Source organism: Numida meleagris, chromosome 16, assembly GCF_002078875.1.
Source record: "Numida meleagris isolate 19003 breed g44 Domestic line chromosome 16, NumMel1.0, whole genome shotgun sequence".
NCBI classification, from domain to species: Eukaryota; Metazoa; Chordata; class Aves; order Galliformes; family Numididae; genus Numida; species Numida meleagris.
The window spans coordinates 2,197,527-2,222,597 of NC_034424.1; the positions used below are offsets into that span (position 1 = coordinate 2,197,527).

Sequence of the window (25,071 nt, forward strand, 5' to 3'; positions counted from 1 at the left end):
CCAATGAATGCAGGGTCCTCTGGGGCCACCGGGCAATGCTGGAGTCCCGGGGTCTGGTGGCATTGAGGTGAGTGCTATCCTCTGCCCTTGTGCCATCCCCATCCTCAGCTCCCCAAGCTGAGCGCTGCCACCAGGATGCCCGAGGAACAGGGTTGATTTATTTGTTCTTTTTCTTCTTAGGGCCTCGTGGGTGCCAAAGGGGAGCCAGGCACAGTGGGAGAACCAGGGCACACGGTGAGGGGGTGGGGGAGCTGTGCTGGAGTGGGTGGCTGAGATCGGGATCATAGCAAATCCCCGCATGGAGCACTCCCTGTTCCTGCTGAAACCCAAAAGAGATGTCATCTCGAGCCCTCCTCCTGTGCATGGTGAGAGCAAGGAGGGAGCATCTTGGGCACAGCATCCTCAAAGTGGGATTTCTTTCTCCTTCGGGATTTTAGGGCTCCCCAGGACAAGCCGGTCCCCAAGGGCAGAAAGGTCACAAAGGAGAAAAGGTAATGCCGCAGCATCCTGCGTGGGGACACCAGGGGTCACCTCTGCAGCACCACCCCAGTGACATCTCCATGTCCATGCAGGCAGCAGCCCCTCACCCCCCAGTGCTGGCGACCCATGTCTCCATCTGTTCTCTCCCCAGGGTGATGTGGGGCAGGAAGGGCCAGAAGGAGCTCCAGGAGAAGCTGGCAGACGGGTAAAGGGCACAGCTGTCCCCATGGAGAGCTGGGCTGTGTCCCCAGTGTGGCAGTGCGGGGATGCGGGCAGTCAGATCGGTGCACTTAATTCGCTTGCGTTGCTCATGAGTCTTCAACCCCCTGTTCCCAGGGCAAGCGAGGCAAGGTGGGGCACCGGCCCCCCAGGGGCCCCCGCGGACCCAAGGTAGGGTGACTCCATCTGTGCCAGGGATGCTTTGGTACCCATCCTTTGGTGCCTTCCCTGAAGGACAGCTGATAGAGGGGCACCATGTCTCGGATCCAGGGCTCTGTCCCCATCACCTCCCCATCCCTTCCTGCCCCCCACTAATGCTTCTGCATTGCAGGGCCATCCGGGTGACGAGGGGCTGGCAGGGCCCCAGGGTCTACAAGGACCATATGTGAGTACTGGCACTGAGTTGGGGGGCTCAGGGTGCCCTCTGCTCCCCATTTGCTGCCCAGCCCCAAAAGCCAAAGCAGGGGCCTGAAAAAGAGCAGTGCTTCCCGTTGTTTCATGGCTCTCAGCCTGCCCTCTCCTCCCAAACCAGTATCCAAAGCACTGGTCAAAGAAACAGTCGAAGAGCTATTTTAATTGCTGGGAAACGTTGCTTCTCTATTTAAAAAAGTCTCAGCTTTGGGAACGTCACCAAATGCAAACAGGGGGCAAGAAGTCTGCAGGCAGCCAGGGGAGCTGGCCCGTGTCTATAGCAGTGGTTCCAAGGGGCGAGGAGGGATTGCCAAATTGGGAAACTAAAGCTGTGATGAGGAATGCCTCAAGGTCCCTAAAAAATCCCCAAATTCACCAAATCCTCCCAGCTGCTGAGGGCCTTCCTTGGTAGGGAGGTGCTCAGGGCCAGAGGGCTGCTTCTCTCCTAGGGCATCCCGGGGCTGAAGGGCTTCAGAGGGGACCCCGGACACAAAGGACCCAAGGTGGGTGACACGTGCCATGCTCATCACCTCGTGGGGGACATGTGGCCTTGGGAGCTGTCTGTGGGCAGACACGTGCCATGGTGCTGCAGCGCCTTCCTTGCCCATTCCATCACGCACTGCCCACAGAGCGGGATTCCCCATGTCAGTCCCCAGGGTGTCCCCAGCCATTCCCAACCTCTCATTGCTGCCACAGCTTTCCTTCCTCTCACAGGGTGAGAAGGGCAACAGGGGCCACGTGGGGCAGCGCGGGGACGATGGCTTCAAGGTGCGTGGGGGGGGGGGGCACAGCTCTCCCCCTCCTTGCTCCCTATATCACCCTGTGTGACACCCTATGACACCTCTCCATGCCCCCTAGGGCAAGCATGGACCTCAGGGCACTCCTGGGCGACCAGGACCCAAGGGAGAGCAGGTACTGGGGGGTGATAGGGATGAGAAATGCAGCAGCAAACAGTAACGTGGGACAGGGGCTGGTTTGTGACCCCCTGTCCCTCTGCAGGGTGACACTGGCCCCCCTGGCCCGCGGGGGCTGCCTGGGCTCCCTGGGAAGCCGGTAAGTGCTTCAGCCCCCAATGTGTGGGGTCTGAAGGGGCAGCAGCTCCTGCTCAGAGCCCCTTTGCTCTTCTCTTCCAGGGCTTGCCAGGACTGAAGGTGAGTGCAGGGTGAGGACGGCCCCATGCCTGCTCTGGGAATGCAAGGCAGCACCTCACCTCTTTGCTTATCCATCATTCTCCTCCTCACCCTTTGTCAGGGACTAAAAGGGTTCCTGGGCCACCCAGGCACCAGGGGCAAGCCAGGACCACCGGTAAGCAGAGCCACCAGCGTCCCTTGTGCTCCCCATGGGGACCCAAAGCAGTGCTTGGTGCCACGTGGAGGGGCAGTGCTGCGAGGGCAGCGGTGTCACCACTGTTATCATTGTCACCCAGGGGCTGGCCGGTCCCCCAGGTCCCAGCGGGCCAGCGCTGATGCTATCTGAGGAGGAGCTGTGGGTGTGTGATGCTGTCTGGGTCCGGGATCTTCCACCCCTGGCACCCTGCTGCCTGGTGGGGGGGGAGGGGAAAGGGGGCTATCCCTCCCCATCACCTTTCAGCACCTGATTTATCCCGCCGACCGCCTGAACCGTACCACAGTGCTGGCTCTGCTGGACACGCTGAGCCACGAGCTGAGAGCACTGGTTGAGCACCCGGATGGCACCAAGGAGAACCCTGCGGCCACCTGCAAGGAGCTGCTGCTGGCCCACCCCAACCTGCCCGATGGTACAGGGCTGCCTTGTGCCAGGGGATGAGTGGGGCAGGGGACAGATATCCTTTATAAATGGCTTTAAAAGGGAATGAGGATTTGGGGTTGAGCTCAGCAGGATTTCTGCGCTCTGGCCCCAGAATGCTCAGAGGGAGCTGCCCTTTGGGGTGCTCACGTGCGTGCAGGCGGGGTGCGGAGGTGCAAGGAATAGAAATAACACAGCACATTCCCAGCTTGGGGATTTGCAGCCCGGGAACCCACGAGCTGCCCTCCCTGCACCACCAGCCCCACTCTGCATTCCCACAGGGCATTACTACATCGACCCCAACCAGGGCAGCCCCCAGGATGCCCTCGTGGCCTTCTGCAACTTCACGGCGGGGGGCGAGACCTGCATACCCCCCGTGCACAATCAGGTACGGCCCCGGGGTGGGGAAGGAGGGTCACCTTCAGCTCAAGTGCTGGGGTGGCTGCAGAGGGACGGTAGAGCCTGTGCTGTGCTGCGGTGACCGCTGACACTGCAGGGAGTGGTGGTTCCCCGTCCCCCTGCTTCAGGGTGGATGCGCACCTCAATTGGTTTGCAGCTGCTGGGGGTGGATCCGGCAGCGCAGCAGTTCCACCACCCCTTGCTGGGGCAGTGACAAGGTCCCCAATCCCCGCAGGTCCCCATCAAAGCCTGGCTGAGCTTCTACGCCTCCACGGACACCTTTGAGTGGTTCAGCACTCTGCCCGGGGGCTTCGTGGTGAGTGACCCCAGGGGGGGGCACAAAGCCCTTCCCATGGGCCCCCCCCTCCCCAGCAGCCGCACGTAGCAGAACACCATCCCAACCTGTGATTCTGTAGGGCTGCACCCTGCCCTGGCTTTGGGGACCCTACACCCCACGTCTCTCTGGTTGTCCCCGCAGCTGGAGTACACAGGGGCCAGCGCGGTGCAGCTGCGCTTCCTGCGCCTGCACAGCCACAGGGCCACCCAGAAGGTCTCCTACTCCTGCCGCCCCGCTCCCCACCGCCCCCAGCCCCAGAAGGAAATCCGCTTCCTGGCTGACTCCCGGGAGCAGAGCTACGAAGCCACGCTGCAGGGCTGCCTGGTGAGTGGGACTGGAGCCCGGCAGCATCCCCTGCACTGCAAACCTAGGGCTGAGCTGCTCCCTGGATCTGAGCATCCCCATGGGGTGGGGGGTAGGGGTGAGCCCAACACGGGGCTCTCAGTGTTGCTCGTGCTCCTTCCAGCCGGACAACGACTCTTCCATCGCCGACACCATCTTCCACTTTGCCACAGAGGAGCTGGCCCTGCTGCCACTCCGGGACCTGGCTGTGTTCCACGATGGCGATGCCTCGCACCAGTTCGGGTTCACCATCGGCCCCGTCTGCTTCAGCTGAACACTGGGAGCCCGGCGGGGGTGGCACGCTGTGTTTGTAGCTGCGTTATGCCATGGACTACACTTCCTTCCGAAGTAGAAGAACATTGTTTACAAAGTCATTTCTCTATAAATTATATAAATATATTATATATATATATACGAGAAGGTGCTGATTTAATGAGTGGAGGGGGTTGTGTGCTCGTAACAGCCAGGAAAGGAGAAACGAAAGGCAAAAACACTGCTGGATGGGGAAAGGGGATTATCCTTCACCCCCACCCCATTTTTTGTTTTCTTATTTCGAGGAGCAAATGGAGTCTTAATAACTGCATTGCTTCTATGTCTGGCCACTGGACAAACGGCCCAGGAACTAAGAGCAGTATCTCACCCTCCCCCCTGTTTCCTTCCCCAGCGCTGGGAGCTGTGCTCACAGCTGGGGAAACTGAGGCAGGGGCAGCCCCAGCGCCCGCCTTTGTGAGGGGCAATTCCCCGTGCCCGAGCCGGCTTAGGTGCGAAAGGACACGGGCGCACGGTATGGAATGGAACGGCACGGTATGGAACGGCACGGCATGGCGCAGCACGGCACGGTATGGAATGGCACGGCACGGGGCGGTCCCGCAGCCGCACTACAACTCCCGACGTGCCCCGCACCTCGCGTCACTCGGCAGCGCCGGGCTGATCCGAGCTGATCCGAGCTGAACCGTACCGTGCTGCGCTGAGCCGAGCTGTGCTGAGCCGGGAGCCATGGAGGTGAGGCTGCTGCTGGGGTCGCACCGTTCTGTGCTGAGCTGTGCCGTGCCGTGCCGTGCTGTGCCGTGCTGTGCCGTGCTGTGCCGTGCTGTGTCACCCCTCGTGATGTCCGCACTCCCGCAGCTCTCCGGTCCCCCCCCGCACAGCTCTGGCCGCCCACCCCCTGGAGCGGTGCAGCGCATCCCTTCCCTCAGCGCGGCCGCCTCCCGCATCCCGCTCCTTCCCAAACTTCCCAGCCCCTTTCCACCCCTATCTCCTCGCGGACGCTTCTCCCTGCAGCGCTGCACGTCTTCCCGCACGGCTTTGCCCTGCTTCCCCTTTCAGCCTCGTGCTTTGTGTTTACGACTCCGGCGGGGTTGCCAAACCCGCTCGCCCCGCACTCGCCGTCCCCACCCCGTGCCCACGCACCGCTCCCAGCAGAAACTCGCAGCCGGAGCTGCCGTCGCTCCATGGGTGTGCCACCGTCACTTCCCCCGTGCCCTGCACTCGGATGTGGTGCTTGTGGCTTGTGGCTGCCGGCCCGAGGAGCATCATCTGGGTCCCATAAACGCCCTTTGGTACCCATTGGCACAGGGCAGCAGCTCGTGGGGACCTTCAGCTTGTTGCATCTGCTCCCGTGCCCCCGAAGTAGCGTTGCCTCCTGCCCGCTCAGCCTGGGAGTCGAGGTGTGCAAAGGAGAAGTAGTTTCATTTGGAGGCTAATTATCATAAATCTGTTGCCAGAGGAAGCTTAAAAGCGTAAGGCAATTACACGTCCTAATGTGCTTTGGTAATGAGCGGCCGGAGTGTGTAATTAGAGCCTGGCTGCAGCGAGGCTGCCTTTGCTTATGGGGTGGAATTCCTGGCCGAGGCTGGTCCCAAAATGGGACTGCGGATGGGCCAGGTCGGGGCTGAGCACAGGGGGGACATCTGGGGATGGCTGGGGACAGCTGGGTGCTGGGAGCTCCTGCAAGGAGGAGGAAAACTTGCAGTGTGTGGCTGTGGCAAAGAAAGAAGAACTGGCAGCGGTGACGTCGGCTCTGGAGGTGGTTTCGTTAGGGAACAGCCGTGGCTTAGAAGCTCCTTCCCCTGCTTCAGCGTGATAAAGCTCTCTTCATCCTCTGCTCCACTGTGAACTGGCCCCAAATGGGATTTAGTCGCAGGTTGAAAGCAAACCCTGCAGGGATGTTCTCAGCTGGAGGTGCTGGCATTGGGTGGCTGTGACACCCCCTCCCACCCATCCCCAGAACACAGACCCCCACCGTGGGGGGCGGAGGCTGCAGCTTTGGGGCAGTGCTCAGGGAAGGGCACAGCTGGCTTCCATCTGGATGGAGAACATCTGGCGTCTGTGGGCGCCTCTGGAGCACCCTGCCAAGGTGAGGCAAGGCAGGAGAAGCCCGTGGGAGGCAGAGGAGCTCAGCGGGTTCCCAGGTGCTGCTGTCACGCCAGTTTCGCTGTAGGCTCCAGACAGCACCCAGCAGCTGGTGCCTGCCTGCCACGAGCTCCCGGCTCTCGAGTCCTGGCAGTGCGTGCAGGGCAGCATGGCCTTGGCTGGGTGTTGGTGACGGGGTTGGTCAGGGCTTCTCTTAGCAGCATTGCATGCCTGAGATTTGCAGCCGCAGTTCCCTTTCCTGTTCTGGGAACTGGACAGAACTTGCAGCGTTTGGCCAAACCCCGAGTGACTGCCAGCGCTGTGGGATTTCCCACTGATGTCACATGGCCACCAGCTCCCTGCGTGCTCTGCCAGCAGGGCTTTGCCTTCAAACACACAGGAGGGGCCGGCCCCGAATGCTGTTTCTTGCCTCCTTTGCAGATGACCTTCTTCTTCTCGGACAGGCTGGTGCTGCTCTTTGACTTCTGGAGCGTGCACAGCCCCACAGGTAGGCTGTGCTCCCGAGTGAGCAAACCCCTCCCTCCCTGCAAATGGTTGGAGAGCATTTTCACTGTCCTTGCTGAAAACGATTTGCTCAGCTGAGCGCAAGCTGTTCTTTTTGGGAGCAGAGCATTGCTGCTGATGGCATCGTTGGGGTTGTCTGTGCAGGGCTGGCGCTGTCAGTGCTGGTGATCCTGCTGCTCTCCGTGCTGTACGAAGTGGTGAAGATGGGCAAAGCCAAAGTGCTGCGGCGGGCGCTGCTGGCCGTGCCCCCCAACTTCAGCCAGGAAGCGCTGCTGGGACCAGATGAGGGGCACAGCGGGGATGGCGGCGGCGGCGGTGGGGACAGCGAGGACAGCAGCGTCCGGGAGCGTGAGGCTGCGCAGGGCAGGTATGGGGCTGGGGGTGCTGGGAGGGCCAGGAGATGGGGATGGAGGGAAGGACCACCTTCACCCTCTCCATAATCCCTTCCATATTCACTCAGAGCCAGGTTTGTGTCTGCCCTGCTGTTGCAGCCCCAAAGCAGTGGCCAAATCCTGGTCACCCACAGGGGTGATACCTGTACTTTCCCCATGCTGAGGGTCTCTGTCTTTCCCTACAGGTGGTTCCGGTACCATGTGGGTCAGACGCTGCTGCACGTGGTTCAGGTGGTGGTGGGCTACACGCTGATGCTGGCCGTCATGTCCTACAACGCATGGATCTTCCTCGGGGTGGTCGCAGGCTCCGCCATCGGCTACTTCGTGGTGTACCCACTGCTCTGGGTGGGCTACGGGGGGGGCACTTCTCATCCCGTCCAGTAGCACTGTCACTTCTGCTGGCTCTGTCCTTGTGCTGTGCAAGACACAGAGCCCTGAAGACGCAGTGCTGGGATGTGCGGTGCTGGCAAGGACGGGGCTGGCACCAGGGCTGTCCCCTGCCCTGCCACCGTGGCTGTCCCTGTGCTCTCAGGGAGCTTTGTGGCTGTGGGATGGGGATGATGCCTGCTGGTGGGGCACTGGGATGCTCCAGGTGTGCGCTGGGCAGGACTCAGCCCTGCTCATGCCCCCTCACGCTGTGCCTTGTGGGTGCTGGGCGCTGGCTCGTGCACCTCTCTTGTAGCACTTTAGGGCCGGGGTCGGGGCGTGCTGCTGCTGGGATGCCCATGGCAGTGAAACCATTGCATCGCTCAGCTCTTGGCTGCTGCGTGCTGCAGAGCAATGGGGGCCCCGGCTCGCAGCAGGGTTTAGGAGTTAAGGATGCCCTCCTCTGGTTTTAAATAAAGCTTTTTTTTCTCTTTTATTAATTATTATAAGCATATATATATTTTTAAAACATTTGTATAACATTCTTAATAAAATATCTTGGAAGAGACAGGTTTGAAGTTCCCAAAGCAAGGCACTTCGGGGGGGGGGGGGGGGGGGGCCTTCCCCAGTGGTTTGGGCTGGGCACCCCCTGGAGTGGCAGAAACAGCGGCACCAAACCTACAGCGGGGTCGAGTTGAGCTGCGGGGGGGCTGCAGGTGTGCACACACGGGTACACGCAGACGCCCCAGCCCCAACCATTTCTCCAGTGCTTTTAGTGCATCCCCACCCAGAGCCTGCGTCCAACCCTGCACTGGGGGGGTACCGCCCCCCCCCAGACCTCTGCTGAAGCCCCACGGCTGTGCCCCATCACTGCTGGTGTGAGGGCAGGGGGTGCTCACCTGTGCACAGCGAGGTGGGGTGCACCCCCCAGGACCAAATGCCACGCAGTGCTGCACACCCCAACCCTCGTGGACATGTTGGTGGAACCTCCTCTCGGTGGTAGCAGAGGATGCCCAGGAGCACCCCACCGCTGTGGGCATGGGGACGGCAGTGGGAGCATCCTGCAGCCCCGGGGTGGGTAAAGCATCTCTCCAGTAGAAAAGAAGGAAATAAGGCAGAAGAAGGACAGAGCAGAGTGCAGCGGGTGCCCTGTGCCAAGCCAGGCCCCCCCCAGCCTCTCCTAGCAGGACCACACAGGGCTCTTCCCAGTTAGGTGTTCCCCATCCCTCCCTGGTCCCAGCCCCCATCCCCAGCATCACCAGGGCCAGTCTGCAGCGGGAATGGGGCTAGAACTCAGTCTGCATCCCCTCAAAGCTCTCCGTCGTGCCCGCGGGCGGTGGGGGGCTGCATGCCACTGGGAGGGCCACCTCCTCACCCGTCTCCTTGTCACTGCGCTGGTGGCAAGCGGTCCCAGTGGGTGGCAATGGGACCTCGGCTCTGGGTGCAGGGGATGGTGGTGTGGCGTGAGGCACCTCATCTCCTGATGGGACCTCAGCTCCGGATGCAGGTGACGCCGGCATGGCGTGGTGCACCTTGTCGCTGGGTGGGACATCAGCTCTGGGTGCAGGGGATGGCGGTGTGGCACGATGCACCTTATCTCCAGATGGGATCTCGGCTCCAGATGTGACCTCAGCTCCAGATACGGGTGATGCAGGCGCAGCACGGTGCAGCCCATCCTGTGGCAGGACCTCAGCTCCAGTTGTGGGTGACGCAGGCATGGCATGCTGCACCTTACCCCCTGCTGTGCTCTCAGCTCCGGGTGCCAGTGCTGCTGGTGGTGCACGGCGCACCCCATCCTCTGACGGGACCTCGGCTCCAGATGTGGGTGCTGCCGGCGCAGGACGCCGCACCCCATCCCCTTCACCGGCCGGACCCTTTGGGGGGACATCACCTGGTGCAGCCCCCGCTGCCACCACCACCTCCTTGGTGGCACCGCTGTCCCGCGTGCCGTGGGTACCGTTCGTCAGCCGCTCCTCTGTGAGCACCTCAATGCTCTCCTTGGACAGCGCTTCCCGAATCTCCGTCACCCCATCCGGGGACCTCGGCGGCTCCGGAGAGCTGGGCGACATCAGCATCTCCGCACCCATCTCATAGGGCAGGGCCCCCTCATCGTCCTGGATCACCGACACCACCTGCTTGGCTCTGCGGCGCTTGTCGGCGGCCGGCTCAGCCTCGGGCTGCCCGCCGTGCTCCTCGCCCCAGTCGATGGGGGTGCCCTCGCCCAGCAGGTGCAGGTTGGGATCGCTGTTGTGCATCACCATGCTGTCGCGGTACAGGTTGTGCTTCCGCTGCACGGCTGCCTCCTTCACGGCTGGTGGCACCGAGAGAGAGATCAGATGGGGTGGCACCGGCCCCCTGCACCTGGCGTGGGGGTCACCCTTCCTCCTATGGACCCCAGCACCTTGCATGGGGTGACCCATGGAACACAGCTCCTTGCATGGGGTCACCCCTCCCTTCTATGAAGCCCAGCATTGTGCATGGGGTCACTCTTCCTTCTGTGGATCCCAGCACTCAGTTGGACTCCCTAGATGCTCCCCATGCTGCTAAGCCCTTGCACACATGAGGGGTCTCCCCACCCAAGCAGCTGGAGCCCCCCAGAGCCCCCTACCTTGCATGATGTCCTTCATCACAGATTGCAGCACGACCTCCTCGTACGTGTTCTCTACCAGGATGAAGCTGGCAAAGTCTTCAAAGATGAGCTCCTGGAACTTGGCTAGCTCCTGCCAGAGGGGAGGGATCAGGGTGAGATGCAGGAGCTCCCCATCCCCAGGGATACTGAGCCTCCACAGAGGGGTCCTCCCATGAGCTTACCCCTTTGCAGGTGGGCGCCAGCTTCTTCAGCAGGAAGGGGATGGTGATCTGCAGCAGGGCCTCCCTGAAGAACTTCTTCCGCACGGTGCTGCTGTCGTAATCATATTTCTGGGGGGCAAGTGAGAGTGGCCATGGGTCAGCACTCACGAGGGCTGCAGGGCGGCACAGGCACAGCCCATGCATTTGGGTTCCCAATCCATTTGCATGGGGCTGAATGGATTCCCCCGCCCCTTGCATCCTCAGTCCCCACTTTCTGCAGAAGGGTTTGGGCCACTCTGAATCCCGAGTGGCTTTCCCATGGATCATGCATGCCTTCATATGGGTCTGGGTCCTCCACCTCCTCCCCCATTCATTTGCCCCAGATCTCAGCGAAATGCACAGAAGTCTCAACAGCAAGAAGCCATTCCCCAGCAAACTTTTGGCATACGCTATGAGGGTCCTTGCTGTCCTCCTCGCCCCAGAAGCCCCCAGGGTATGGGAGCAGCCCCAGCCCTCACCTTGAGCACCCTCTCCAGGATGCGCTGGATGGACTTGCAGAGCTCATCCTTGCCCTGCAGCTTCCCCAGCTCCTGGTGGAGCAGCGTCTCGAAGGTGTACAAGGCATCATCCATTTGCTGTAACAAGAACCAAGGGGTCAGTGGCAGTCGGGGACCAAAGGGGCTGGGCTGGATCTGTCCCCACACTCCAGCAGCTCTGCCTTGGGGAGACACAGGGATGAAGGAAGGCAGGGAATGCCTATCCTACCTGTCGCATGTGGATCTGGGCCCTCTGCTTGAAGACAGATGTGCTGGAGACGTCAAAGCGCTGCTGGAGGCCCTCCAGCTTCAGCTGCTCCATCTTCTCGTAGCACGACTGCATCTTCACCGGGTGGAAGGCCAGGTGGGACAGCTTCTCCATGTACTGGGGACAGAGCTGAGCTCAGCAGGGCTGGGACGTACCACCCCACAGCCCACACCTCCACCTGGGCTCCGTCCCCGGGTGTCTTCTCAGCCTGTGGTTCCCCAGCTCTGTCCTTACTGGGTATGGCAATGGGATCGGCCATGCCACCCCCAGCCTCACCCCTGCCCGGCTCAGAGCTCACCTCCACCAGCTTCTCCAGGCCGCCCTCGTTGACGATGTTCATGTTCATGTCCGTCACCTCCTTGAAGAAGACCTCCCGCACCTCGGCGAAGCCCTGGCTTGTGGGGGTCATCAGGGCCTCCAGGATGGAGGAGATGTAGGGCTGGACGTGGTTGCGGACACAGATCTCCGCTTTGGGGAGGACGAAGGCTGGGCGGAGAGCAGCGGGGAGCATGGCAAGGCTGCTCTGCCCTTCCAGCTCCACCTAACCCCAGCCTGGGAGAGAGGATGCTCCTTTCCTCAAACCCCTCCAGAAGTCTCTCAGACCCATGGGACAATGGAAGGGGCTCTTGAAGGTGGCCCTCAGCCTGCATTAAACCCATTCCTGTCCCACTGCCTTGCTTTGGGCTCACTGCCCAACTGGTCCCCCATCTGTGCCCTCTCCCCATGGGGCTCTACCTCGGATCTTGCTGGCCAGGTGCTCCTTGGAGGTGATGATCTGGTCCATGTCAGTCCGGATGCTGCTCTCCATCTGGGGCCGCTCCAGCTCACACTTGGCCACCATGGCATCATATTGTGACTTGGTCTGCTCGTAGACCATCCTATAGACAGCATCCGAGATCTGGGGAGGGAGAGGAGGGTGACAGGAGCCCCCTGATGGTCACAAGCCCATGGGATACCCCCAGACCTGGGACATGGGCAGGACTCATGAGCTCCCTGAGACTGTTGTTGGAGCCCACACTGCAGCCTGATGCTGTGATTCTGGGACCAGCAGGCGGCAGAGCAGTCCCTCCCCTCCCTCCCTCCCTCCCTCCCTCGCCCTTCCCAGTTTTGCAGCACTAACTCTGGGCTGCGCCGTGGAGAACGCAGCTACTGGAAAAAAAGAAAGCAAGTTTTGTGCATTTTTAGGCTGCACATTACGAGCTTGGTGGCAACTGTGAAGGCTGCAACAGGCGGTTCTGAAGAGTGCTCTGTCTTTCTGGCAAGGGCTGGGGCTGGATTTAGCCCGCGCTACCCTAAAAATGGCTCACTAAATATAGCAGGATGGGCTGTGCTCGTGGGCCGGGCTTCCTCCAGTTGGATTCCCTCACTCTCAGAAGCAGAGTGCTGGGCAGGGCTGGCTGCACGCGGAGCAGCGGGGACAACAAGGTCCTGGGCGGAGTGACACCGACAAGGAGGCATGGGGCAAGCCAGCCCGTGGGATGGGACGTGCCCCAAAGCGGGGGCAGCTCAGGCAGGGGGGTCAGCACCGATGTCCCCACGGACACCGCCCGCACCTGGATCCAGGCCCGCTGGCGTTCCTGTGCTTTGCCCTTCAGCCGCGGGCCGATGGCGCTCCGCAGCTCCGGCAGCAGCTCCTCCATCACCAGGTTGCTCAGGACCTGCAAAGGGAGGAGGCGGTGGGGGCCCTGCTCGGCCCTACCCCGACCCCACACAGCCCCTGGGGCCAGCCCTCACCTGGGTCTGGTTGCCGCACAGCATGTCCCAGGTGCCGTACTGCTCCTTGGACTGGCGGTACATGCGGACGGCGTCGGTGAAGGCTGGGGCCTCCACTTTGGAGTCCTCCGAGATCCCTGGTGGGGAGGGGATGAATGAGCATGAGGATGGAGGGGGGCCACTGCCACTTCCCCAGCCTGCACGTTGCAGGGGTTCCCTGTGTCTGCAGGGCCATTGCACAGTGCCCGGGGATGGGGGGGACCCTGTCCCTAATGCTGTCCCAGACACAGGATGGTGGGGGAGCTCGTGCACACAGAGCCCCTGAGCGGGATGCAGGGCAGGAGAGTGTCCAGGAGGAAAAGGGGAGGGCAGGAGAGCACCCAAGAGAAAACAGCTCAGTAGGACCCAGGGGCTCAGTGAGCGCTGATGGTGCAAGGTGAGCCCAGCAGTTCAGTGAGCCCTGGTGGGCCAGGAGGACTGGGGGCTCAGTGTGCCCCAATGCTGCATGGGGACCTGTGGGCTCAGCAAGCCCTGAAGCAGAGCAGGAGCAGGGCACAGCAGAATGGGGAGCTCAGTATGCCCCAGTGATGCACGGGGAACTGTGAACACAGCAATCCCTGATACTGCAGTCAGAGGAGGGTCCTAGTGTGCCCCAAGGGTCTACGAGGACCAAGGGGTCAGCAAGCCCCAGTGGAACACGGGGACCTGGTGGCCCTGCAAGCCCAGTGGCACAGCTGGAGCAGGGGCTGAGGAGGACTGGGGGAGCTCTGCAAGCCCCACTGGTGCATGGAGTCAGTCCTCCGGGCTTTTTAAGCCCCCCATGGTGCACAGGGCCCTGGGCTGCCTGGGAGGGGCTGGAGGAATGGGGGCTCTGAGGACACAGCACAGCCTGGGAGGAAGAGGAAAGCGGGGATGAGTCACGAGGAGGCACAGCACAGCGTGCTCCAGCCGGTTCTGCTGCCCCCGGGATGTCAGCGCTGTGATTCATCGCAGCACGGGGCCACTGCACAAGGGGGGCATGGATATGGATGTCACCCTCAGCCCCTCCCAGGGGTCTGGCTGCTGCTCCCCAGCTCTCTTGGCGATGCTCCCCTGGTGACAGCGCCATGTAGCGAGGTGCCAGGCATGGGCAGAGGTCCCATAGATCCATAGGGCAGGGGGTGACCAGGCTGGACAACCTGTGTGAGGGGTCCCATCGCTCGTCCCCAGTCCTTAGGGAACAGCTGGTGTTACCAAACCAGGGGCTTGTAAAGGGAGGTGAAAATTCCCACACTATTTACAGCTGGAGGAAGACACAGAGCCTTTAATTTGGAAAAGAAAAGAAAAAAAAAAAAAAAGTTGCTCAACAGCAACAAAAGATCTTTCATTGGATTTGAAACAGGATCTGAAACACGGCAAGAACAGCGGCGGGCAGGAATCTGGAGCTGGGAAGGGAAGGAACGTCTCACAAAGAAAAACAGTCTGCACAAATGGAGAAACCCAGCCGAGCAGATCTGTTCCTGGGGCTGTGCCCATCTCTGCGCCAGTGCAGAGGAGGAGGAGCGCACCCAGTGCACAGCACAGATTATTACCCAGCTCCATCACTCTGCCCCCTAAAAATGGGGCTACACGCAGCTCCCAGGAGGGAAAGGCACGCAGCAGAGCAGGCAGCGTTGCTCTTTGCTTTGAAGCAGGCTGCAGGGCCAGCACCTCCTCCCTGGGATGCTGTCTCGCCCCAGGAGCACCCGGGTACGGCTCAGCAGGAAAATCATGTTCTCCTGACACAGTATCGGGGCCGTGGGAGGCCGGTCCTGGCCGCACGCAGCCCTCGCCCCAAAGAGGGTGGGAGGAGGGAGGGAGAGCAGGATGGAGGCTGCCTGCAGTTTTGATGACTTTAATTACCGAATATTTTCTGCCTTGGGGTGGTAAATAGTCATTAGGGCTCCTCACGCCGGCGTCCAGCTGGCTGCAGGCTGGCACTGCCATCCCGCTGCTCAGGGGCATGGGGAGCAGACCCCCGTGCCCTCCTTCACTGCTGGCCCATTCCCACCTCGTCACCCCCACATCTTCTACCCCCTGTAGGTCAACAGAGACCGCTGCGGGGCTCCCAAAACCCCACGATGCCCTCCCCACCCCCAGGTGCCCCCCGCTCACCGTTGTTGCAGTGCCGCACGCAGTCCTGGAACACCGCTCCCCACTTCTCCTGCTCTTTGCCCGTCATCAGGCAGAAGTAATAGTGCCGGGCGTAGGGGTGCCAGAGGATGAGGGGAAAATCCGTGGGGCACTTCAGGATGGGGGTGTTCCCCGATTTGGGGGTGACGCCTGCGGGGAGAAAGATGCGCTGAAGGGCAGAGGGATGGGGACAAGGGATGCTGCAGGGGTGGGGGGTCCGTCTGCTGGTCCCCATCTGCATCCCAGGGGCTTATGAGGGGCACAGCATCCCGATGGAAGCTCCAGCTGGGGGACCACAGGGTTGCAACCCCACACCACAAAACCACCCCCACCCGCCTATCCCCATGGGATGCTCAGCAGCTTGGGGATGCGGGGAGACCCCGAGCATCCCTCCCCACTCACCGGGCAGGCTGCTGTTCACCAGCTCCAGGTACTGCTCCACCGAGGTGAGCACCTTGTAGCCCGCACTGTTGATTAGCACGCGGGGAGGCAGCTCTCTCTCATAAGCCTGAGCAGAAAGAGCTGGTCAGAGCGGGGTGGTGATGTGGGGCACAGGTACAGCAATGGGAAGAGTCCAGTGGGGCTCTGTTTCACCCATCACCCATGGGAGATGGGTGAAAGGGTCTTTGTCCTCCTCCATCAGGATGGATGGGGAAGGAAAGCTCAAAGGGCAGCTTGGAAACACCAAGGGCCACCAGGAAACACCATGGATGGTCACGGGGTGCCCTTCCTTGCATGGAAGTCAGCCCCGAGGAGGATGGGGAGCAGAGGGTTGACATGGGCAGAGAGCAGCCGGCTCCGTAGGATCACCCACAGGTGACAGCCCCATGCAAGGAGGTGGTGCTGGAGCCGTCCTCACCAGTTTGTTCTCGTACAGCACCAGCCCATAGTTGTGCGGGACCACGCAGAAGCGGTTCCTCCACTTCTTGTTCTCTTCGATGTACTGGAAGAGGTTGCCCGAGTAGATGACGTGGTCCTCCAGCGGGACCTGCCGGGAGGAGACGTGCAGTGACACGGGGATGGGGGCGATGGGGAGCACCCACCCCACTGTCCCTCAAATGCAGGTGCCTGAACTGTGCCTCTGGGTGATGTTCTGGGGGGGGGTCCCATCTGCACAGCCCTAACAGAGCTCCGGGGGATGCCCACACAGCGGTCACCACAGAGGTGACCATCCCCTATATCCCAACTCCAGACGGTGCTGGAATGCCCCAGGCTGCAGGGACGGAGCAGGATGAGGCCATCATCCCACGTCTCGGGGCCAAGCAGCCCCTCCAGCCCCCGCAGGCTGCGCTGACACCATCCATGAGCCAGCCAAGAATGCGTCCCAGGAATTTTTATGACCCTAGGAATATAAACAAGAGCTGAGAGCTCTCCTGACAGCGTGAGCAGCCGGCGGCTGCCCCTCCATCCTCCATCCACCGCGGTGGCCGTTGTGGGCACCAGCACTGGGCACCCAGCACGACCCTGATGATGGACATTTCTCCCCTCGTTTCCTTCCCCAAACACTGAACCCCTTCACCAAGCAGCACCCGCTTTGGTTTTGGGGAGGACCGAGAACATCCTGGCTCAGCAAAAAGGCTTACAGCCCCACAGCACAGCCCCTGTCCCCATCCAAAGCATTTCCCAAAGGAATAAAGGGACATCTAGATGGGGAGAAGCAGTGGGATGTTGAGCTGGGGGTGACAGCCCTAACCCAAAGGTCACGAGAGAGATGGGGACAGCGAAGGTCCAGCAGAGCCAAGGTGATGCCAGCTCCCATCAGCATCGCTCAGGGGCAGCCCAAACAACAGGGCTCAGCCCATTGCAAGGACCTGGCTTGCACCCGGGAGCCCTGAGCCTGCCTCACCCAGCAAACATCTGGGACATGCAGGAATGTGGCAAATTGCAAGGAGGGGCAGGGAGGCGGCCGACGTGCGTGGAGGAGGATGCTCGGGGATGGACTCCTAGGGTAGATGAGAGCTTTGCAGCATCCCTGCTCTGCCCCAGGGGCTGTCCCTGCATCGCTCCCACGTGCAGGTGTGCCTGCCCCAAGTGCTGTCCCCACAGCTTGTCACCAAACCAGATGACAGTGCATGCCTCCCTGCAGAGGGGACTTGGTGCAGGAGGGACGTCCTACTTGGACTTTTGGTCCTATTTGGTCCTCATAGGTCCTGCTTGGTCCTATTTGGTCCTGATAGGTCCTGCTTGGTCCTACTTGGTCCTGTTTGGTCCTACTTGGTCCTGTTCAGTCCAGTTTGGTCAAGTTAGGCCCAGTTTGGTTCTACTTCATCCTGCTTGGTCCTATTTGGTCTTACTTGGCCCTGTTTGGTCCTATTTGGTCTTACTTGGCCCTGTTTGGTCCTATTTAGTCCTTCTTGGTCCTATTAGGTCCTGTTTGGTCCCATTTGGTCCTTCTTGGTCCTACCCATAACCCGGTGCTGCACCATGCCCCTGACCTCGTGCTGTTGCCGCTTCTCAGACATTCCTGGGCTTGCTTCAGGAGGCACCACCCGGCGAAGGCATCAGCCAAGCGATGATGACCCGATTATTTCCTCCCTGCGGACACTGGGCTCCCTGTTCCTGCTCAGGAACTCGTCCCTCCACACCTTTATTTTGCTTGACACACCCGGGCAGGCAGGGACATTGCAACACCCGCACGAGTCAGGACACACCGGGAGTGTCACCGCTCCGGTCCTCGTGTAAGTTGTCCCCCTCCCATTGAGTTGGACCCAGTGATCCCTGTGGGTCCCTTCCCGCTCGGGATATTCTGTGACTTTGCAAACACCCGTGGCTGTGTGCCCACCCTGCCCTCCTGCACGCAATGCCCCATCCCAAAGGCTGCAGTGATGACAACTCCCTATGAGGGCCTTTGGGAATGTTTTTGGATTACTTTATGTCCCTTGAAGTAGGGTGACGGAGGCATTTCAGGCTGAGAGCTGCTCAGGAACGATTTCATGCCCTTCCTAGTGCTGGAGCGTGGCTTGCACCCAGCAGCAGAGCAAAGGCAGCTCGGTACAACCCAGCCATGCCCTACAGCTGCAGCCTCACCCAAGGATTTATAGGGCATGGGCAGTTCCCAGGAGCTCCATATCAGCAAGGAGTGCCTGCAGCCAGCCCCACATCCACACCGAGCCACTAGGTGTGCTCACTGCACTGATCAGAGCAGAAAGCCTTCAGGGGACCCCCACGGGCTAAAGACCCCCCTCCATCACCTTCTCCTCGGGGCTCCTCTCCCAGCCCCACGGTGCCTCCATTCCTATGGGGCTGCCCAGCGCAGAGGGAGGAAGATGAAGCCGTACCTTCATCCTGAGTCTGAGCTCTTACCTTGCGGTGCAGCAGCTGTGACTGCGGCCCCCCATTGCCTTCAACCTCATAGCGGACGCTGTTGAAGAGTGCTACCCCATATTGCTCTCTGTAGCAGCGGGAGAACTCCCCCAGCACCTTCCCGGTCTTCTCTGCAAAGGGAGAGTAGAGTTAGAGTCAGAGTGCTCCCTGCAGCCCCAACCCGCAGCCCTGGGTGCACCCTGGGGATGTGTCCCCGGTGCCACGTCGCTGTGGGGCCTCCAGCACCTCTGTGCCCCATGGGGAGCAGCCCCACAGGCTGAGCTCGGCATCCCACAGCACAAATTTGGGCACGTGTGCATTTTCACACCCGGCCAACACCGCCGTGCTGCCCTCGTGCCCAGAGGAGCAGGGTTCAGCCTCTGCCCTCCGCCCTCCCCGTCCAGCCCAAGGTTAGCACAGTCTTCTTATTTTTTTTTTTTTGGCCTTTCACATTAATGCTGCGGATTCCTCTCCCAGGCAGGAAATTCCTGACATTAAGGCGATTCCGGCACCACGGCGCTTCCTGCGCATTGTGCAGCCCCCGGCCCGGCCCACTGCAGCCCCACAGGAAGGGCTGCGCCTTCGCCACCACTCCAAGTGGCTGGGGATGGGGGCAGCCCCCCAGCCCCACGCTCAGGACCCGCGATGCCCCATAAGGGATGTCACTTGGAGGGGCTGGAGACGCTCAGGGCCAAGCGTGCAGCAGGAGGCAAGGCAACCCAAACAGTGCCCCCCACCCCATAAAGGGTGGACACCCACCGTGGCGCTTAGAAGGCTCCCGCACCCCCCGAAGCCTGGCTGCCCCCACGCCCCCCGCCCTGCCTGACTTCAGCACGGTGGAATCTGGAGGTGCCGGAGGGACTCCCACGGCCTGAGTCACCAGGTGCTGGCGCAGCACCCAAAAGCCAGCCCTGTGCCACCCACGCCGCTTGGCACCAGCACGGCACGCTGCTGCACGAGCACCCGGCCCCACGAGCACCCTGCCCCGTGGGCACCCTCCCCGACGTGCACCCTGCCCGACTCCAGACCCCATCCGAGCCTCGTCTGCAACAAAGCCCCGCTGCAAAGCATCCAGCATTTTGGGGAGAGGCTGCCAGCAAAAGGACGGCTTTCCCAGCGTTCCCTCGAGCGCACGGGGCCTCCAGTTTGAATTCTGCTCAACTTTGCCCTGGATGTGTCACGGGGGAAGAGCCGAAGCTGCCAGCAGCGGGGCTGCTCCGTCTCCCCGGCGCTTTGGACGGACGGACCGAGGATGCGCCGCGCACCCCCTCCGACAGCAAGGAGCGAGGAGAGAAATTCCTCATCCCATTTTTTGGCATTTTCTCCTGGCACCAGCCCGGCGTGCAGCCATGCCGTGCCCGTGCCCGCGGGGCGGTTCTGCCGTGCGCGCCCGCGGATCGCGTTATTTTGGCTGCGGCTCCGGGCGGCGACGTTGACAGCTGAGATTTACAGGGACGCTTTGAGGTTTCATTTCCTTTCAGTTCATGGGAAAAAAAAAAGCGTCCCCGCTCCCCGAGCTGTCCAGACGGCTTAGTCACTCATTCTTCTCCGATTAACAACGGGGCCAATTAAGAGGTCTTAAGCAAATGGGAAAGCAAAAGTCAATTACTTGCAGATAGCGAAACAAAGGGTTCTCAGTGAAGCCGCCAGCAGCGCTGCCATCCCCCCCAGATGGGGTGCACCAGGGGGGTGCTGGGCTCTGGGGCACGCGGTCCCTGCCCCAGTTGGGGTCCACTGGGCCTTGAGCAGAGGGTCCAGCTCTGCTCTGCCCCCGGGTCCCCTCCTAAGGGGTGAGCTCAGGGGGATCTGCTGGCGGCGGTGGAAGCGCTCAGCGCTGCGCAGCTGTGACATAGAAGGTGGCACGAGGCCGGGTGGGATGTGGGGTGCCCCATGGCAGCACGTGCACGGAGCTCAGCTCTGCTCTTCCTGCGTTCCGCCAGGGCTCGTCTCGGTGAAACCGGCTCTGCCCACAGCTCGGACTGGTCATGCAGCGGCGTGCCGGGACCGGGGCCAACCTGGGGCAGGGGCACAGTGCTCGAGGCAGCCCCACGGCGGTGGCACTCCCAGGGGTGCACGCAGCTCCTGCCTCGCTCGGGGAGGGGTCACGGTTTGGCCACTGTGCGGTGCCCGCTGCATCGTCGCATGGACTGACCCCAAGAGAGCCGCCTGCTCCCATCACCAGCACAACCTCACCGTACCCTTCCTTCCAGCTCCTCACGTTTGCCCTTTGCATTTTGTTTCTTTTCGTGCAGCAGCACCTGCAGCCACGCAGCGCCCTGTGCAGCACTGCGGGCCCTCTCCCTCCTTACCCTGAGCAAAAGGGATGGGAGGGGAAGGGCTGAGCGCTGTGCCGGCCCCATGCTCGAGGCACCAGTGCGTGGCCAGAGCCCGTGTGCCTCATTCCCTTGGAAATCATGTGAAAATGAGAGTGACGCCGTAAATAGCCGTGGCTGCCGAGTCAGCGGGGCTGGCAGCGGGGAGGTCAGTTCTGCCTGCAGCAACAGCGGGATGGCAGTGGGGACAGGGTGAGGACAGAGTTCAGGGGGCCACCAGGCAGGTCCTCACCCTGCAGCCAGCTGGGCACAGCCAGTGTTCCACATGGGACCTGCAGTGGGGTTGCTCCAGGTTCGCTCAGCTCCCACCCCCAGGAGCAATGGGGAGGGAGCAGTGTGCTGTGCCTGAGCCCCAAAGACCCGTGGGGTCCCCCAGCAGACCCAGATGGAGGGGACAGAGGGACGCAGCCATTGTCCCCACACACATGGGCTGACACATCCGAGCAGGAACGCTGCCCCAACCTCTCCCTCAGCCCACATCCCGTTTCGTAAGCCCACAGCCCCACACCCCGTGCCAGATGCATCCTCCAGGGATCAGGTCCTCCCCCCCCCCGCCCCTCTACTGAACCACCTCGGGGGTTGCCCTGGAAATCCCAACCCCCCCCCCCCTCCGCCCCAGCTTTGCTTTGCACAAGGAAGAAATGGGAGCAGGGGGCACCCAAGCAAAGCCTCATTGAAGGTCAGGAATTTTCCTCCCGGCGCGGGGTAAAAAAAGAAATAATAATTAAAAAATAAAGGATAAAAAGGCCCATTGAGTCAGCCCTGGGCCGGCTGAGCCCGCAGTGCCTGAGTCAGCAGCGGGCTGAGGAAAGCCCCAGCGCTGTGCCACCGCCTGCGTGTCCCTGCGCTGTCCCCACTATGGCCACGGTGGTCAATGATCAGCGAGCGGGGAGGGGGATGCATCCCCACCCACCCAGCGTGCACCGCCGGGAGGAGAAGAATGGGTGGAAGCTGCTTTCCTCCTGGCAAACAAAACCAACCCAGCAGCAGGGATCCTTTGTTGGGCACCGGTTCCCTGGCAGCCCCCAGCTGTCCCCATGGTGTCCCCGCCACGCTGCCCTGCCTGCTCATCACTGCTCTGAGCCTTCCTGGGGACAGCGGGCACTCCTGCCCAGGTCCCCTATCCCTGTGCCAGCGCTCCTGCAGTACTGCCTGGGCCAAACCCACCTGACGTGCATGCATGCCCAAATCCCGGTGCTATGCAGCGTGTCCAGGGACCCCTCAGCAAGGGTGCACAGCGTGACAGGGGTGGGGGGCACAACCAGGGATGGGGTGCACAGCCCCCCAGGAACAAAGCGCAGGGCGCGTCGGCTCTTAACCCAGCAGCACCCTACGAGCCCTGAGCTGCGGCTGCTGAGCTTGGGGGTGGGCTGGGGACAGCCCATGGGCACCAAGCCCCACTGCTGCACCACTGCACTGTCCCAGTGGAGCTGGGTGTGTGGCAGCACGGGCTGGGGGCTACAATGAGCTTCAGAGAGCTGGGCCAGGTGTGCCAGCAGCAGCACAAGGGCACCTCACCGCCCTGCTGCAATAATCCAGCGCCGGCGTCCCGCGGGGCTAATCCCCAGCCTGCAGGTCAGAGCTTTGGGAATTCTAAGCTCAATCTCCATCCAGAAAACACAAACTGATGCTCACGGGCATGACGCTGCCCCGGCCCAGCACCCCCTGCTCCGCTCCATTCCTGCACCCACATCCCCAGGGCTCCCGGCCAGCCTCACCCCCACCCCCCATGCCCCCAGCCTCCCCTCTCTGCCCCATGGCATTATCAGGATTTAGATTAAGTTTATCCGGAGCCAACTGGGGAACAAACAGAGGGCGGAGGCTGCTGGCAGGGCCTGCCCCAGCTCTTTGTTGGCTCTATCAATGGGCTGCACCCAGCGGCTTGGAGCAGCCCTGGTCCGATAACCCAGGGAGGACAGCATCACCGGCCCTCAAACCATCCAGGGAGCTCAGCGTTCAACGATACCTTAAAGGGGAAAAAAAAAGAAAAAAGAAAAAAGAAAAAAGAAGAGAGGACAAAAACAAAAGAGAGACAAATCAGCCCAGGGGGTGGAAGCGGGGACAGCAGCACTGTTGTGTCCCTATGCGTGCTGCTCAGCGGCGGTGACCTCAGCCCCGTGCCCCCATCCCAGGCTCACGCGCTGCTCCGAAGGGCGGCAGGGACGGGGCAGGAAACCAGACAGAAACCAGCAGGGCTCAGGCGGGAGCCGGTTCGGGCTCTGCCAACAGATCCGTCCCCGTGAGAGTCAGCGGTCACCCAACTGCCACCCAGACGGGTTACAGCGCGTGGGGACACGGGACTGCATCCCTCCACGCCGGGGTTGGCTCTGTCCCCACCGTGGTGTTCCCCAGTGTCGCCGTGGACGTGGCACCATGGTCCCCGTGGGGCTGTGCCCCCTCCCAGTGCCGCTCCCAGCGGGTGGTTTCCCAGCCCAAAGCAAATAAACCTGTGCAGCGCGGGAGGAGCTCATGAAATCCACGGGGGGGGGCAGAGAGCAAAACAGCAACGAAGCACGGCCCTGCGGCCTGGGAACTGCCGGGGTGGGTGGCTGCCCGCCTCCTGCTGCTGCCCAGGGACTGCGTGCAGCAGAGCTGCGCGGAAGGAATGTGCATCTGATGATCAACCAGCATTCGGGGCCTCTGCGGAGCCGGGGAAGGGATCACGGAGCCCAAGCCCTGGCTCTGCACAGCACCAGGCAAACCCCAACCCTACGGCTGAGAGCGGTGTCCCAGCGCTCCCCGAGCTCCGGCAGCTCGGGGCTGAGCCACGGCTGTGCCGGCAGCAGCAGCACCCTGAGGTCACCCACACGGCGTCTGGCAGCACTCAGGAGCCACGCATCAGCTCCATGGGGCCAAGTGGGTCCCGGGGTCCGCAGGGCAAAAGATGTCTCCCGTGCCTCTCGTGCTCCTGGCGCTGCGGACAGCAGGAGGAGGATGAGGGGTAGATGAGCAGGTGGCCCCTCCTGCCCCACTCCCAGCCCCAAGGAGAAGAGCTGGAGCTGGCACGCTCCCAGTGCCAGCGGGAAACCCAATCCGGCACCGGGGGGGAGGAGACCAAACAAAGACTTTTATGTACGTCAAAGGAAAAGGGAAAAAAAAATGAGGTATTTGAACAAAACAGCCCTGAGCCTGTTCTGGGCTCTGTCCCTGCTGCTGGAGGGTTTCCTGTTCCCTGATGGGGACAGGCCCCTCGCTGGGGTTGGAGCACCCACACAGCTGAGCACCCCGGGGAGATCCCTGCTATGGGGCACAGCGATGGGCATCGCGCTCTGCCACCGTGCGCCGAGAGCCGCTGGCCTCTCCCTTTACAAAGGGGGAAAAGGTGGAGCTTTGCTCCTTCCTCCTGCTCCGTCCTTGAGCAGCTCTGCAGGAAATCTGCTCGCTGTTAGCAGCCGTGCTCTGGCCTTTCCTCCCGTTGGCTCTTCCCATGGGGCAGTGCAGGCAGTGCGGGGACATCCAGGTGTGGGGCGAGCTGGGGGGGATGCAAGGCAGTGAGGTTCCCCCACGCTGGGACCCTACAGCTGAGCACGGGCCGGGTCCTGGGACACTGTAGGGGATGGGAATGGGTCCCAGTGACCATCCCCAAATGTCACCTTGCCAGAGCCATGACTGGGACCTCGGCAGCCATTTGGGGACAGGAGGGAGGCACAGGCTTGGGAAACACCAGCCCTTGGCTGTGCTTCGCTTGCTTGGGCAACGCAACAGGAGCAGGGGTGGCTGACTGCAGCGCTCAGGGGCTGATCTGAGCGCCCAAGGGGAGCTCTCAGCTGCAATCCGGGCCCAGCTCCTCCTGTTTCGGGGCAGCAGGGCTCCCACCATCTGCCTGCACAGGAGGGGACCCACTGGGCTGCCCCGTGCCCCGACACGCTGGCTCCAAGCGCACCCCACGCCCTGACACGACGGCTGCAGGTGAGCCCCGGCGTGCCAGAACCAGCCGTTCCCCGCCGGTGCACAGCCCCAGCATGCCAGGGGAGTTATTTATTGAGCGATGAAAGGAGACACGCACTTCAGGATGAGAAACCTCCCAGCCTGCCTGGATCTATGAGGAGCTCAGCACCCAGCCTGCAGAGCTGGGGCATCCTGGGGACGTCATCGCTGCTGGCTGCTCGGCCCCAGCACCCTAGCACGGTGCTGGCTGGAGATGCTCCAAAGCCATTGCAAAGGACCACGTGTCGTGCTTAAGCAAGCCACAGCAAGGCCACCCAGCTGCTCCCTGCCAGCCCACGGAGCTGCCGTGGCACCAAGCACCTCTTGCAGAAGCCCATCAGATCTGCATGGGGCTGGGGACCCCGTGACATCCCTTCCTGCTGGCACCCCACTCCCCCCGCCCTCACGTCCCCAGTGTCACAGTGCCCTGCTGGGCACGCTGGAACAAGGAGAGGGGCTGATG

At 61.8% G+C, this 25,071-nt stretch overlaps 3 protein-coding genes across 3 annotated transcripts in view; 2 read left to right on the plus strand and 1 right to left on the minus strand.

The window, feature by feature from the left end:
• Positions 1 to 4,305, plus strand: part of LOC110407044 (collagen alpha-1(I) chain-like) — a 41,056-nt gene extending 36,751 nt beyond the window's left edge. The window contains exons 51-68 of the mRNA XM_021414259.1: positions 14 to 67; positions 181 to 234; positions 438 to 491; positions 632 to 685; positions 817 to 870; positions 1,031 to 1,084; positions 1,560 to 1,613; positions 1,825 to 1,878; positions 1,969 to 2,022; positions 2,110 to 2,163; positions 2,244 to 2,261; positions 2,362 to 2,415; positions 2,537 to 2,599; positions 2,701 to 2,866; positions 3,156 to 3,262; positions 3,509 to 3,589; positions 3,690 to 3,934; positions 4,077 to 4,305. Coding sequence (XP_021269934.1) covers positions 14 to 67; positions 181 to 234; positions 438 to 491; positions 632 to 685; positions 817 to 870; positions 1,031 to 1,084; positions 1,560 to 1,613; positions 1,825 to 1,878; positions 1,969 to 2,022; positions 2,110 to 2,163; positions 2,244 to 2,261; positions 2,362 to 2,415; positions 2,537 to 2,599; positions 2,701 to 2,866; positions 3,156 to 3,262; positions 3,509 to 3,589; positions 3,690 to 3,934; positions 4,077 to 4,266 — 1,464 coding nt within the window. The 3' untranslated portion in view covers positions 4,267 to 4,305. The remainder of the gene's footprint in view (positions 1 to 13; positions 68 to 180; positions 235 to 437; positions 492 to 631; positions 686 to 816; positions 871 to 1,030; positions 1,085 to 1,559; positions 1,614 to 1,824; positions 1,879 to 1,968; positions 2,023 to 2,109; positions 2,164 to 2,243; positions 2,262 to 2,361; positions 2,416 to 2,536; positions 2,600 to 2,700; positions 2,867 to 3,155; positions 3,263 to 3,508; positions 3,590 to 3,689; positions 3,935 to 4,076) is intronic.
• SLC31A2 (solute carrier family 31 member 2) lies at positions 4,822 to 8,087 on the plus strand. The gene is made up of 4 exons (XM_021414262.1): positions 4,822 to 4,954; positions 6,746 to 6,812; positions 6,974 to 7,196; positions 7,407 to 8,087. The coding sequence occupies exons 1-4, from the start codon at positions 4,949 to 4,951 to the stop codon at positions 7,603 to 7,605; spliced, it is 495 nt and encodes a 164-aa protein (XP_021269937.1). The 5' UTR covers positions 4,822 to 4,948; the 3' UTR covers positions 7,606 to 8,087.
• Positions 8,088 to 18,479, minus strand: FAM129B (family with sequence similarity 129 member B; the record flags this gene model as incomplete). Its single annotated transcript, XM_021414260.1, is given in 13 exon segments — positions 8,088 to 9,898; positions 10,196 to 10,307; positions 10,399 to 10,506; positions 10,896 to 11,012; positions 11,143 to 11,298; positions 11,480 to 11,667; positions 11,917 to 12,079; positions 12,735 to 12,839; positions 12,916 to 13,031; positions 15,028 to 15,195; positions 15,448 to 15,553; positions 15,905 to 16,033; positions 18,349 to 18,479. Coding segments are annotated over 13 exon segments (2,624 nt in total), but the record flags the coding sequence as incomplete, so codon positions are not given.

Excerpts from the sequence above, each read along its gene's own strand:
- SLC31A2 (XM_021414262.1), top strand. Across the intron at positions 6,813-6,973 it reads GAGCGTGCACAGCCCCACAG|GGCTGGCGCTGTCAGTGCTG; the intron begins GTAGGCTGTGCT and ends TTGTCTGTGCAG. Across the intron at positions 7,197-7,406 it reads CGTGAGGCTGCGCAGGGCAG|GTGGTTCCGGTACCATGTGG; the intron begins GTATGGGGCTGG and ends CTTTCCCTACAG.